The 13,120-nt window shown below is 34.1% G+C and overlaps 1 protein-coding gene across 9 annotated transcripts in view; it reads right to left on the bottom strand.

Moving 5' to 3' along the window:
* Positions 1-3,216: 3,216 nt before the first annotated feature.
* RALYL (RALY RNA binding protein like) overlaps positions 3,217-13,120 on the bottom strand; it is a 711,785-nt gene continuing 701,881 nt past the window's right edge. For all 9 annotated transcript variants that reach the window (XM_063079136.1, XM_063079135.1, XM_063079134.1 and 6 more), the window contains one exon: positions 3,217-4,098. In XM_063079136.1, the coding sequence (XP_062935206.1) occupies positions 4,086-4,098 (13 nt within the window). In that variant the 3' untranslated portion in view covers positions 3,217-4,085. The remainder of the gene's footprint in view (positions 4,099-13,120) is intronic.

Raw genomic sequence — 13,120 nt, 5'->3', positions numbered from 1 at the left:
AGTCCTTCTTTTTGCCCCTGCTTTGTTTTGTCCTTTGTGCTTACAGCCATTATTATCTGCAACACTATATATTTGCTTGTTTATTGGCCTGTTGTATGTTGTCCCCCAGAAGAGTACCAGACTTTCATTTCAAGGACAGGAATTTCAGTCTTCATTATTTGTATCTGGACCCCCTATTGTGGGGAACAGTGCTTGGCATAAAGTTGATACTAAATAAAAAATTGATGAATGAACTAATTATCTGTTTTCCTTATCTGAAAATTGGAAATAGCAATACCTACACTGCAGTTTTTCTGTGTGCATTAGTGATAATGCATATACAATTAGCACAGTGCCCAGCACATAGTAGTTGCTCAACAAATTATAGCTCTTGTAATTTTTGTAATAAGGTAAAAACCCAAAATATACCATTTCATTTAACTCCCTAAATATGTATGGAGAAATTATGTTATGTACAAGGAACCTTTTGTATGGAGTATAAAGATGGAGAAGGTATAGCCCTTAGACTTACAGGTGTAGCAGATAAACACGGGGACTATTTTTGCTGTTCAGCCTCCCCAGATTCTTTCATGGACCATATTTAAGTTAAGTATTTTAAGTGCTGTTAGAAAATTTTTTCAACAACAAAAAATAAATTCACTTGCAAATTCCTCTACAAGAACGGCTTTGAACTTCAGAGTAGTGCATAATCTCCTTCTCTAGGTCCTATTCTTTCCTAGGAATCTGAACATCACTGCAAAAGGTAGGTCACAAACTCACAGACTGCTGATGAATCCAAAGATCTAAATGACCACCTTTATTTATGCTATTTGTATCAACCACATATTTATACCTTCAATATGTACATTGTATGTATATGTAAACACTGAGATATGTTACATGCTTTTATTATTATGAAGTATTTTAAGGCTAAAAAAACCAAAGAAAAACTATAATGAATATCAGTGTAACCTATACTTAGCTTTATCAAATCTTAATATTTTGCCATATTTGCTTCAATATATTCCCAAATAAATTAAATATTACAGATGTTGTTGAATACCTCTGTTTTCTTTCCCAGATTCTATTCTCCTTTCTCTTTCTCACCAGAGATAATCCTGATTTTGTTGTTTCTCATTATTGTGAGTTTATTTTTTTAAGTTTTACAACTATTAAATCCTGTATATAAGTCATGGATATGCCTTGATTCACCTTCAGATTCACGTTAGAATAAAACAAAGTAAGCAAAATAGAATATCTCATTTTAAACTCTGGATGAAAAATCAAGGAACTGGCCAATCCAGGTCTGCATTTCTGAATCGGTAGCCAGGTGGAACTGAGAGATGGTTATTTCATCAGCAGAGCTGCATTTAATGTCTGCTAACTTACTTCAGGCCTGTTTCTGTCAGTTCCACTTCTTATCAGGCCTTTATAGGTATTTGCATTTGTGACTCCCGGTCTCTCAACTTTATCCCATTTAAAATTGTTTCCTCTTGGCCTATCTTCTGCTTCATTTCTATCTAAATTCATTTTGTTGTGTATTTATGCTTTGACAACTATTTTCTGGTTGAAGAAAATGGAAGCAAACTTGGTACTTTCCCCTCTACATTGCCACCAGTAACAGTGACTAGTTTGCCTAACTTCAAGCAGTGGGCCTAATTTCCCATATATTTTTTTAATCGAATGCAGTAAATAATGTCCCTTCTTTCCCTTGTTTTATGAAACTGATGTTATCTGGAGTTGGAAGAAGCTGTCACTCCCCTCCTCAGCCCTTAAAATTTCCTTTTAAGTTGTTAAACTAAGCCTTCAGAGATTATAATCTCAAATCATATATATTTTGTTGATTAGGAGTATATTTTATTCCATCTTTGCCATCAAATAAATTCTAAAGCCAAAAATGGGTAATAAATAAAAGGAAAGACACATGGTTCTATACTTCAAGGCTTATATGGAAAAAATTAAGTCCAATCATAAAGAATTCCTTTTGCACATTTTATTCATCTTATTATGAGGATAATTAATGACCATCAGGGAAAGTATGATACTTTCAATTTAGGATAATGCTAGGTTATAAATGTTGCACTATTTATTGAATACTGTGAGGATAGATGAATGGCAAATTGGGAAAAATATTCACATATATAATTTCCCAATACACAGTGCCTGCAGCACTTCCTCTCTAGAGCATCAGATTATTCCCAGCAAATTTATCTATTTGGTAGCAAATCAAAAAAAATGCTCTGCTGATTTTATTCCCATAGACAACCATATACAGGTTCTTTTTAGTCTCAGGGTCCAATCACGGGCAGTCACAAATTCTCCCATACCTGTTATGGCCATTAAAAATAGTTAATACACCACATTATGGTTTTCATACTCCCTTAAAAAGGAATTACATTCGTCATCTGGGTCTTGGGTTTTATTGCAAATTTCTGGAGACCTTAAATGGAAAAATGTAGTATATTTATTTTCTTTAATAAAAGAGTTGTAATTTTTTCTTTTTCAGAATTTTGGTTTTTGATACCCTTTGTTGTGTAAAATTACATCATTTTTCATTAGCATATATTTGAAAAATAAAGAAAGAAGTAATAAATTACCTTAAAGAAATTAAGTAGAAAATTAAGGGAAGACATTCCAAGCTGATTTTAGATTCTCTTCAGTTTCTTTGAAAACAGGAGGCCTTAATCCCACTAAGTGCTCTTAGTGACATTTTCACATTGTCTCTCTGTTCTTTAATGAGGGCCTTGCAGTCATTTAGATACAAACTTTAAGTCTGTCAGAGCCTAAATACCACCTGATAAGGTATTTTTGCTTTCTGTCCTGAAATATTTTCTTAAAAATCTGTATTTGGAGGAAAAATATACTTTCTCGAAATGTAAACAGGAGTGTACATTTTTGTAAACTTTCTTTAAATGTAAACTTTGATTTCTGACAAAGATTGAGGGCCACCCGGATTTCTTTCACATGGCAAATTAATATGTTCCAGGTCAGTCTGTAAAGAGTGTGGGCATATAGGATATATAATACACTTCAGTAAATTTATGCTACTTTCATTACTGTACTGATTTTGCCACATTACAGTGACTAAAAAAATTTCAAACCGAATAATGAAACTAAGTGCACCCTAAAAGAAAGATACACACAAACTTTGTTTTAAAAGAAACAGTATTTATTAAGAAATTATATGCTGGATTCTCCTATGGTCTGTGAAGACGGTTTCTTCCATTTCCACAGCACAAGACAACAGCTAAGAGCATCCGGAGAACACTTGCAATGTGTGGGGATGGAGAGTTCCAAGGGATAGAAGGTGAAATGGAGTGATGTATGCACTAATTTAAACTTTGGATCCAAAGACAAGATCATCATTTCCTTGGCAATCTGGTTCTCACAATTATGAGCACTAAAACCTCTCCATGGAAACTCATATCCAGACTGAAGTATTAGGTAATAATAGGAACATTTCAGTTCAGTAGAGCAGAGTATGCTCAATTTAGTCAAGGTCAAACCAACAGTCCTTTAACTTTTGTATCACATCTGAAATATCTGCATTCTTTATTAATAAAAATGGTGCTTATAGAGGACAGAAATATAACTCTTTCAAGTATTATACTTATGATCTGAAGTACCTTAAACTATAAATTAAAAATAAATTATAAAAACTAGCATAAGTTGTATCTTTTCTTACATGACATTATTGGAAATAAGCTTTGAACACAGAATTGTAGTATCACCTGACTTTATATATGATCAACAGTGAAACATGCTAATCATAAAAATAGCTTTTACAAATATACATTTGTATACAGTGTCTCCCTTACCATTCATAAATGTCCTTCACATTTTGAGACTTAAAAAAAAATCATAATTAGCAGGGGGAAAACACATTTACAATTTAAACCATAAAATCCTGACAACTGTATAGCTTAGAACATAGGAGAAATGGGATTTCTAAAATTGAGCAATACTGTCCATTTTATTTATTTGGGTTTTTGTATAAATTGAACCAAAGATGCTGCCATCCAGTAAGAAACCTTCTTTCACATTTCTGGGGGTTGTCACAGTTTTTCCTTCCTGCTTTGTGGCATCATACGTTACTTCAGATCACTTTATCTGTAGAAACTGAGAAAAGAAAAAAATACTTTAAAATATAGAAATTTGTGTTTCATCATGATAGCATGTATATATGTAAGTTAGATTTTAAAGCTAAATCAGGAGAAGGATAAAAGAAGAATTAGATCTTTGGGACAAATATTTTCATGATAGATTATTAGATCCTTTTTTCTAAGCAGTCCTAAAATGCTAATACTGTATTTTTTTAATCTAGCTAATTTGCTGCCTGAGATCAATTACTTTTAAACCTGAGCTCTTGTCCAAGTCAGAGGGGAAACACTTGAAGTTCTAGGCTAGGAAAAGAGATTTGACTGCTCATGAATTTTTGCTGCCCCTAATAAGAATGACCCTAGGATATGCTCCCCCCTCTAAGAGACTTTGAACAGTGCAATCCTAAGCCTTTTGCAGCTGGGATAGGAGAAAAAGCCAGTACAGGTCTCTGATCTGAGTTACACAATCTTTCTGCAAAAGAAAGCAGAAGCAGTGAAAGACTTCATGATGCAACCACGAGTCAGACACATCGTTTAAGAGCCCAAACTTAATTTGTTGAAGAACTGAATTGGGAAATTGAATGTGAATATGACTATGAAGATAAAATAATGCAAGATTCCATCAGCAGGGAAAAGTATTTATTTATCTTAGAATCCTATCAAGTTCCAGAAATTTATGTGTAGGTAGAAAACATAACACCTATTGTTATTCCTTCAACTTTAAAGGTCTTTGGAGTTAGGTGGAAAATCTATGTATATGTTTTAAGAGTCAAAGACATGCAAATCAAGGTGTCAATTTGGATGGGTGCACTGATCTGTGAGCAAACAGAGAGCTAAGTAACTTGACCTTTCATTAGGCCCATAATGTAGGGTAAGAAAAAGACTGAATATGGCAGTTGCATGGTGAGGACTGCTCTGAATGTCTACAGCCCTGGATATCCTGCTTGGCTAAGATTACCGGTTGAAAGTTACTCAGTGTGGTAATTTTTCTTCCTTCATGCTATGCTTCTTTCACACAAATATATACCTCTAAATACTTTCAGTTAACTGGGATGCTGTGTTCTTTAGTGATTATACACCTTTTAATTCTAGGAAGATTTAGAATTAAATATAAAATGTTTACAAGAATAGAAACCATGTTACTAATATTTTTATGTTAAGAAAAAAATTCTGTGAATATTTGCAGCCTTAAGTACTTGGGTTATTTAAGAGAATTTAGCTTACTAGAGTGACAGTCTTGTGATTTCAGTTTAGAATACACAGTTAAAAAATAGAGACCAGGATTCAGTTTTATGATTTGAAATCTAACTGTGTTTGTGCATGATATTGGAACATCTGAGAACTTTATGTCATCATATTGATATATTTATTAGATTTTAAGAGATTATTCATTTTCAGAAAGATTTTATTTGTTAATCCAGACAAATAAAGTACTTAAAAACAGGATATCAAATATATTATTAAATTCAAAAATGACATTTACAACCTTTCGATGCATTTAATTAACTAATCTGGGTCAATCTTTATTCAAAGGATGCTTAGAAAAAAAATTAAAAAAATAAAATAAAAAAAAACAAACGATGCTTAGAAATACTTTGTAAAACTTTCTATATTTATAAATATAATCCTAATAATTAATGCCTATCAATTTTTATTTTAAAACTTCAATAAATCAAGCTTAACTAAAAATAAAATATACCCCATTAATTTTTTTTTTACAGTGAAAAGTATTAAAACACTTATATCCCTAGGAAAGAGTACCTTTTGATATTTTGATACATTTTCTCTCTCTCCCTTTCCCTCCTTCAGTCCCTCTTTTCTTTTCTCCTTTTTCTGTTCCTCCTCACCCAATCTATTATATGCTGATCACACATACATGCATTTTAAAAAATGAAAACATTATTCAGATGTGTTCTTGTTCCTCATTTGGTTCAGGCTGTATATACGTGTATGGGAAGAGTCAATTAGTCTTTAAAGCACAAAGTTTTGAACTTATTGCATGCTACTTTTTGTGTGGTGTAAAGGAAGTTTTATACATAACTTGTATTATGCACATACCAAAAATTATCAGTTATCAGCATGAGAATTAATAACTTAAGGAATAAAATTAAATTAACCTATAGACTGATGCAGAACTATGAAAGTAAGGCATTGTGATTTTTTAGTTTTGATTGATAGCACATGCAGGAAGGAAATAAGTCTACTTGTATGACTAGAATCTTTCCTGCAAGACCTCATTGATCACTTTCTTATTACAAATGGAAAAATGCTAAAAATGCTGCAGCAGCTGCACATGTAACGTTTATCTGGGTTAAGTCATGGCAGATGACATTAATTTAGAATATTCTTACACCATCCTGCATGTCTCTAAAAAGGTAATGGTTGTTTAGAAACTATCCATTTTATTAAGAAAACATAGCCTGCAGATATTTTGTGCATATTCATGACCTCCAGTATGATTTTTTCTTACCACTTCCTTTGCTCCTTAATTGTAAGTAATTACATAAAAATAATAATCCCAGGAAGAAGAAAGGTAGGTTTGAAAATAATTTATGGAAGTCTTCCTGTCATAAAGTTTCAAAGCATTTGCCTGTCACTGGTGTAAAACAAAAGCTTCATTAACTTTGCATTGTGAAATAAGTATTATTAACCATATGGATACAAGTCATGAATACAATTCTCTGTATCTAAAACCAATGGCAAAACATATTCATAAAGCTTTCTGCAGAACTTCTAGTCTGAAAAAAGGCTTGCTGTTGCCTTCTAAAGGTCTGAGAGAAAGGGGACAAACTGTGACATTCTTGCTGCCTTTTTCTCAGGAAAGACAGTCATTTAAGGAGCTGATTGGTTTAGTATAATGTAAAACTAATTGTGCTCTCCTCTTGAATAGTGGGTAATTTATCTACTGGCTGTATGGGAGCTTGGATGCTTTTAAAACAAATCCTCCTGATGACGAATGCCTTTTCAACTATCAATCTCTTCCATTTCTGAAAAACAACTAAGCCACTCAGATGGGACTGTATTGTACTAAACCAAGCAATTTACTTCTATTCGGCAAAGATATAAAGGATAGTATTAATCGACAGGGCAAGCACATTCAATTTTAAATCTCATGCATAAGTATATTTAAAATAAAACAGGTACAGCAATAAGCAGAATAAATACACCTTATTTACAGCTCTACAAAATAGTCTTGTGACTTCTTTAATATTAGAAATGCTTCCATTTTCTTTTTTCTAATTGAGATTTATGACTAATAAGAAATTAGAGAAATCTAGGTAATCTATATTTTTAGGTGGCATCTATAAAAGCAAAAAATGTGAAAGAAACTGGGTAATACAGGCCACATAACATTATATAAAAAACAGGGTCCTGTGAACAGGAATTAACTATTTGTTGTCACCACTGATCACATTTCTTGAGTAAATGTTCAGCCACTGCTATTAGTCAAATGTCCCCCAAAAGTTTATTTATTAGAAACTTGATCTCCATTGTAACAGTGGTAAGAGGGTTGGAAATCCAGTTATGGGATTTGAAAGGTGGGGCCTTTAAGAGGTGATAGGATTGTGAAGACTGTGCCCTCATGAATGTATTCATACACGGATGGTTTAATGTGTGGTCACAGGTGTGGTTCTCATGACTTTATAAAAATAGCAAGTGAGAACTTTAACTCACTCTTGCTTAGCCTGTTCTTGCCATGTGATACCATGAGTTGCTGTAGAGAGTCACCCCACCAGGAAGAAAGTCCTCACCAAATATGGTCCCTGGACTTTGGACTTCCCAGCCTCCAAAACTGTAAGAAATAAATTTCATTTCTTTCTAAATTACCCAGTTTCAGATATTGTGTTATAAGCAACAGAAATGAACTAATATGGCCACTCTTTTTTTATGGTCAATGTGAATATATTTGGCTTTTACAAATCCCTCATTACAAATGAGATACAATTTTATTCAAATTTCTAAATAACACAAACACATTCCCTACATGTACTGTTCATTACAAGTTAAAACTTGCCTCCATTATTAAGCTCTTGGGGACAAAATTGCATTTTACTTTTAGGGTAAAAGAATCATATCACAAAAACTGAACTGGTGTGAAAATCAAGATGGGAAGTAACTTCTTTGAATGGCTACAAATGAAGGCAATGGCTCCATTATACAGTTTTTGGAGGCTGAATATTCTCCATTTCTCAGCTGATGGCCATTCAGGGTGTGGGAGTGTGGGACAGATAAATCAGGAGAGAACAAAAGTATAGTAACCCAAGAGAACCTTGGAAATAGGACTATCAGAATATCTTCTGAGATTTTAACTTTATTTATTTGAGATTTTAACTTTAAAATTAAAACTTAAATGATCAGGGAAGAGACTGTTCAATATCACTTAAACGACGCAGAAGTTTTCTAGATGTTTGACACTTGACTGGAACATAACTGAAACTTACTAAATTAGCCAAAGAAAGAAGGCGTTGGTTTGAAAACATCTTGTTTGGCACTGAAAGTACAGAAACACAGGAGAGTCTTGGAGGGCAATTTGGTTGTGTCTGTCTGAGAACTGTCCACAGGAGAAAGTAACCAAGCCCTAGAAGTGAACCCAGCCTGTAAGGACAGGTGTATTCCTATTGCAGGCACGGGGATACTAGCAATCTCAGAACATACAATCACACAGCCAACTCTGTTCTAAATCCAGGCTCCCCAAGGAAAACATCTTACAATTCCTAGCAGTTTGCCTGTTGGAAGACATTGCTTAGGCCAGAAGACACAAGGTTAGCCTGACTGTGGAGGATGGTAATGAAATCTTACAGACCTGCCTACTTGTTAGCTGATCTCTCCTGGCTTTACCAATATTTGCCATATGCATTTCAAGATCTTTCATAGAGGGAACATTTACAAAGCTACAGATCAAGGCATATAGGACTTCACTGAATTTGAGTAATAAGGAAATCAGAAATTATGTAAACCAGGTAAAGACACTAAGATCCAAACAGGTTTAGAGACATGCCCAGGAAGTTTGTAGGAGCCCTGACTAGACCCAGAATCCTGACTGTTATCAAGAATCCTTACCATTACACTCTTCGTTCTCAAACTTTACTGGGCCTCAGAATCACCAAGTGGACTTGTTAATACTCAGATTGCCAAATTTTTGATTCACTAGATCTGGAATGAGGCCCAAGAAATTGCATTTCTGATAATTCCTGAGTGTTGCTGGTCTGGGTATCCCACTCTGTGAGAACCACGTCACTTTACTATTGACAGGCAGTCCTCTGGGGGCCTCTTGCACTCCTGCACATCCTGCTGAGTGTGCTACTGTCACAACACCCTACTGTTCTTTCCCCAAGGCCCCTCTCAGGATTATTCATTTAGCTGGCAATCCACCACCACATAGTTCTGAAATATACCTTATCTCCCTCCAGACTAAGAACAGATTTGCTTACTGCTTGCTAGAAAGCTGGATGCCTGAAATTCAAGGTCCCTCTCCTGTGGTGGACCACACTGTGCATGCAGACTCCACTTGGCCCATCTTCTCAGTCTTGGGTCTTGGGGCTCAGGGAACCAGCACAACTATCCTGACACTCCTGTTGCTTTTGCTGTGATTAGCAAAGCCTTTTTGTCACAGGAGTCTCCTGTCTTCTGTTGGCATCCCTGGGACTATAGCTGGCTAACTTATTAGCTTGCATGGTTATTTTGGGGGACCCCATTTGCTTGCAAAAAAGCAAAGTTCTTCTGTGTTAGTTCTAATACTGACAAGCTTATTTAAACTGGGTTAACCCTTGATATTAACTATAGTGATTCTCAGCAAGCCGTGACTCCACTGGCAAACTGTCTTCTGCACGTGCTATCTGGTCATCCTCATTGCTTTTTTTCCTGTCTTCATTCCACTTTCTCTCTCCTTATTTATATTTTCCCCTCTTATTCTTACTGTTCACTTTTATAACCCAAACCTTTTATTCTGCCCAACAATTCCCATGTCTTTATCCTATTTTCCATCTATCTCACAACTCATAAAATAAGTATGACCAGGAAGCAACAGGCCTTTATACTTCAGTGGGCCATAGATATCTAAATTAGTGGGCTTTGTTATTTCGTAACCAAATGGAGAGATGAAAAAACTAGGAAAATCAGTCATTTTCTGTAGTATCATAGAATTTAAGTTACTGCATATGGTATCTTAAGATGTTTTATTTTCTCCCCTAAAACTAAAAGAAAATAAGACAATATTATAAAACAATCATAAAAATAAAAGAAAAACTAATGTTAAAATAATTTGACTTTATTTACTAAGCCCAAATAAACTACCTTCCTACAAATATTATAAAGTGACTGTTAAACCTTTGCATCATTCATGTTTTAGTTTAGTTTATGAGATTGACTTATAAACACAATATAAAGAGTTTTCAATATTGAACTGAAAGAAGTATACTAACTAACATAAAATTACAATTAAAACTACCATATCCTTTAAGTATATTTGGTTTGGAACATGGCTTACCACACATGATTTAAAAAAAAAATACCCCTTTTCCAATCAGAGCTAATGACATATTTCCTCTGTCTAATTACTGCTGTCTCTAACAAAGATGTTAGTGCTGTAGTCATTTTTACATCTAGACACAAAGATCATTTGTGTTTTTGGAGTACATTTCATTTAGTTGAAATCACAAATAATTTTCAAATAAGAGGCAAATAGTGTCTTTTCTTTTGGGTTCAATATTGGAATAAGTTTTTTTAGTGTGGTATGATACAATGATGTCAGGAACCATATGTCTGTCTCCTCCATTGTAACTCCAGAGGCATCAGAGAACCAGAGCAATTAAAGAGTTAAACAGGTGACATAGGATTGGGGAGTTCTCTTGTCTAACCTCCCAACCAAAGTAGCAGTGCTGTCCACAGTTATCATGGCTGATGGGTATGCAGCTTTGGCTTGACCATCTCAAGGTATATGGGACTCTTTACCTCACAAGGCAGCTTGCTCCATTTGTAGATAAGTGTGGTTAGAAAGATTTTCTTACGTTGAATCTAAATCTACTAAATAGCTTACATATGTATCAAGCCAAAACCTAGTGCGTGCTGGTGATAAGCCAGATATGACAGAACTGAGAGGTATAGAGTATTGCGGGCTCCCAGCTATAGGCTGTGGATTCAGGTCAGATCTCCTAAGATGGTAAGAGAGAGCAAGGCTGAGACCAACTTCAGGGAACTGGGGAGGGGATGATGGTGGTTTGGCACTGGACGAAACATTAAAGCAAAAATCAGACCTTTACTCATTTATTTTTCTGGACCCTGTTTGCTCCCAGGAATAAAGCAGGATCCAGTTATTACAATAATCCTAGGACAATAGTAATAAGCTTACAGCAAGAGAAACAGCAAAAAAGTCTTAGTGTCTGAGGCATCTAAGTTACTTAGCTAAGTCTCCCTTAATTCATTTCAGATAGAGACTGGATTTGGGTTATTAGAATCTGGAACTGGGCTAAGTCTGTGGGCATGGGTCACACCATCATAATAACAACTCTTATTTGTACAGTGTATAGAAATTTATAAAGTACCTTATATGCATAATCTCAGTTGATTTTCACTACAAACCAGAGAGGTATGTTATTGGGCAAGAATCATCCTCATATTATCCTTTTATCAGAGAGTGAGTGTCTTGCCTAAATCAAAGCCAGATCAGAGTTTCCCTAATATTCTGTCTGTTCTGCCCAATTGTGGGAAGAAGCACAGTAGGGAGGCAGACTGGGCACATCACTAACTTTAGCATAGGTGATCCTAACTGAGTTGCGAAAATACATTGATGCCCTGATGATGAGTGGGAAAAAAGGGATGGGATTATTGGGAATTTATTAGGATTGGCACATAACCTTTCACCTGCCTTTCTTTGATTTCTAGCAGAACTGCTAGGCATTTTTTTTTTTTAAGTTCTTGAAGTAATTCAAAAACATTTTAATTAAAATCTTGCTCTTTAAGCATTTGTCTAAAGGAGATCTTTTATGTTGTAAAAATACACTCAGGCAAAAAAAACAACATTAGAGTAAAATTATCTAATGTGGGTTACATAATTTTATTTAAAATGTTTGTGTAAAATGTAATTCATTTAATACTGAAAAAAATTAATCACATTGCTAAATTATGTAATTGAGCAGAACTTGGATGTTCCGTTACACATTACTTTCTGAACATAATGATGATTGTATTTTGAGTTTTTGGGGATCACTGACAATCACATTTAAGTAGTTGGATTGATAAAGTATGGTGATTTTACTTGGCACATAGTCTGTGTTTGATCATACGTAGATTTCTGATTTCTCATGCTAATTATGTAGTGTCTAACAACTAATAGTTACTCCCAATGCTGGAAATGATCATGATAATTTAGGATAGTAATCTAAATTGCTTAAGTTAATTCCAGTTCTAAAAGCCAATTGCTGATTATGCTAAGATTATTATGAACTTTGAAATTTCACACAGTTCGTTGGAGAATTAGTTTTGAAACTGCAAGTAGAAATATTTAAAAAATCATTTCATATCTAACAGAAAAATGTGATTTAGACTTGATTGACTTAGAGCTATAATTTTAACAGCGTTTTGAAGTTGTACAGTTAATTCATGATCATTCTGAATAGCTGGGGGAAAGGTTGTCATGGTTATTTAACAATTCTTATTTAATTAAACTTACTGTATACACCATTCAAAAAATTAGAATGTAATAAAATAGCTTCAGCTTTAAAATTGAGTAAAGCTAATCTGAGAGAACAAGTGAAGTAGTAAAGTGAAAAAATACTTATGCTATTATTTGATAAATCTTTGTTTTTAATCAGTATATTTTGGAAATGAAGTAATTTAAAAATAATCTTAAGTCTTAAAGCTTTGCAATTACCAAAATACTTTTAGCTTTCAAGTTATGCTGGATGTAATAGAATCCTGGATGATTCAGAAGATATTTCAGAGCCTTGTAGTACCTTGGATTATCATAATTATAAAAAATTTCCAGAATTATAATAGATGTAGAAGGTATTGGGCTTTATCTGTCTTTTATATGACTGATTATG

Source organism: Cynocephalus volans, chromosome 15 (genome assembly GCF_027409185.1).
Source record: "Cynocephalus volans isolate mCynVol1 chromosome 15, mCynVol1.pri, whole genome shotgun sequence".
Taxonomy (NCBI): domain Eukaryota; kingdom Metazoa; phylum Chordata; class Mammalia; order Dermoptera; family Cynocephalidae; genus Cynocephalus; species Cynocephalus volans.
The sequence above is the reverse complement of the archived record's forward strand: the minus strand, read 5'-3'. Positions and strand labels throughout refer to the sequence as shown.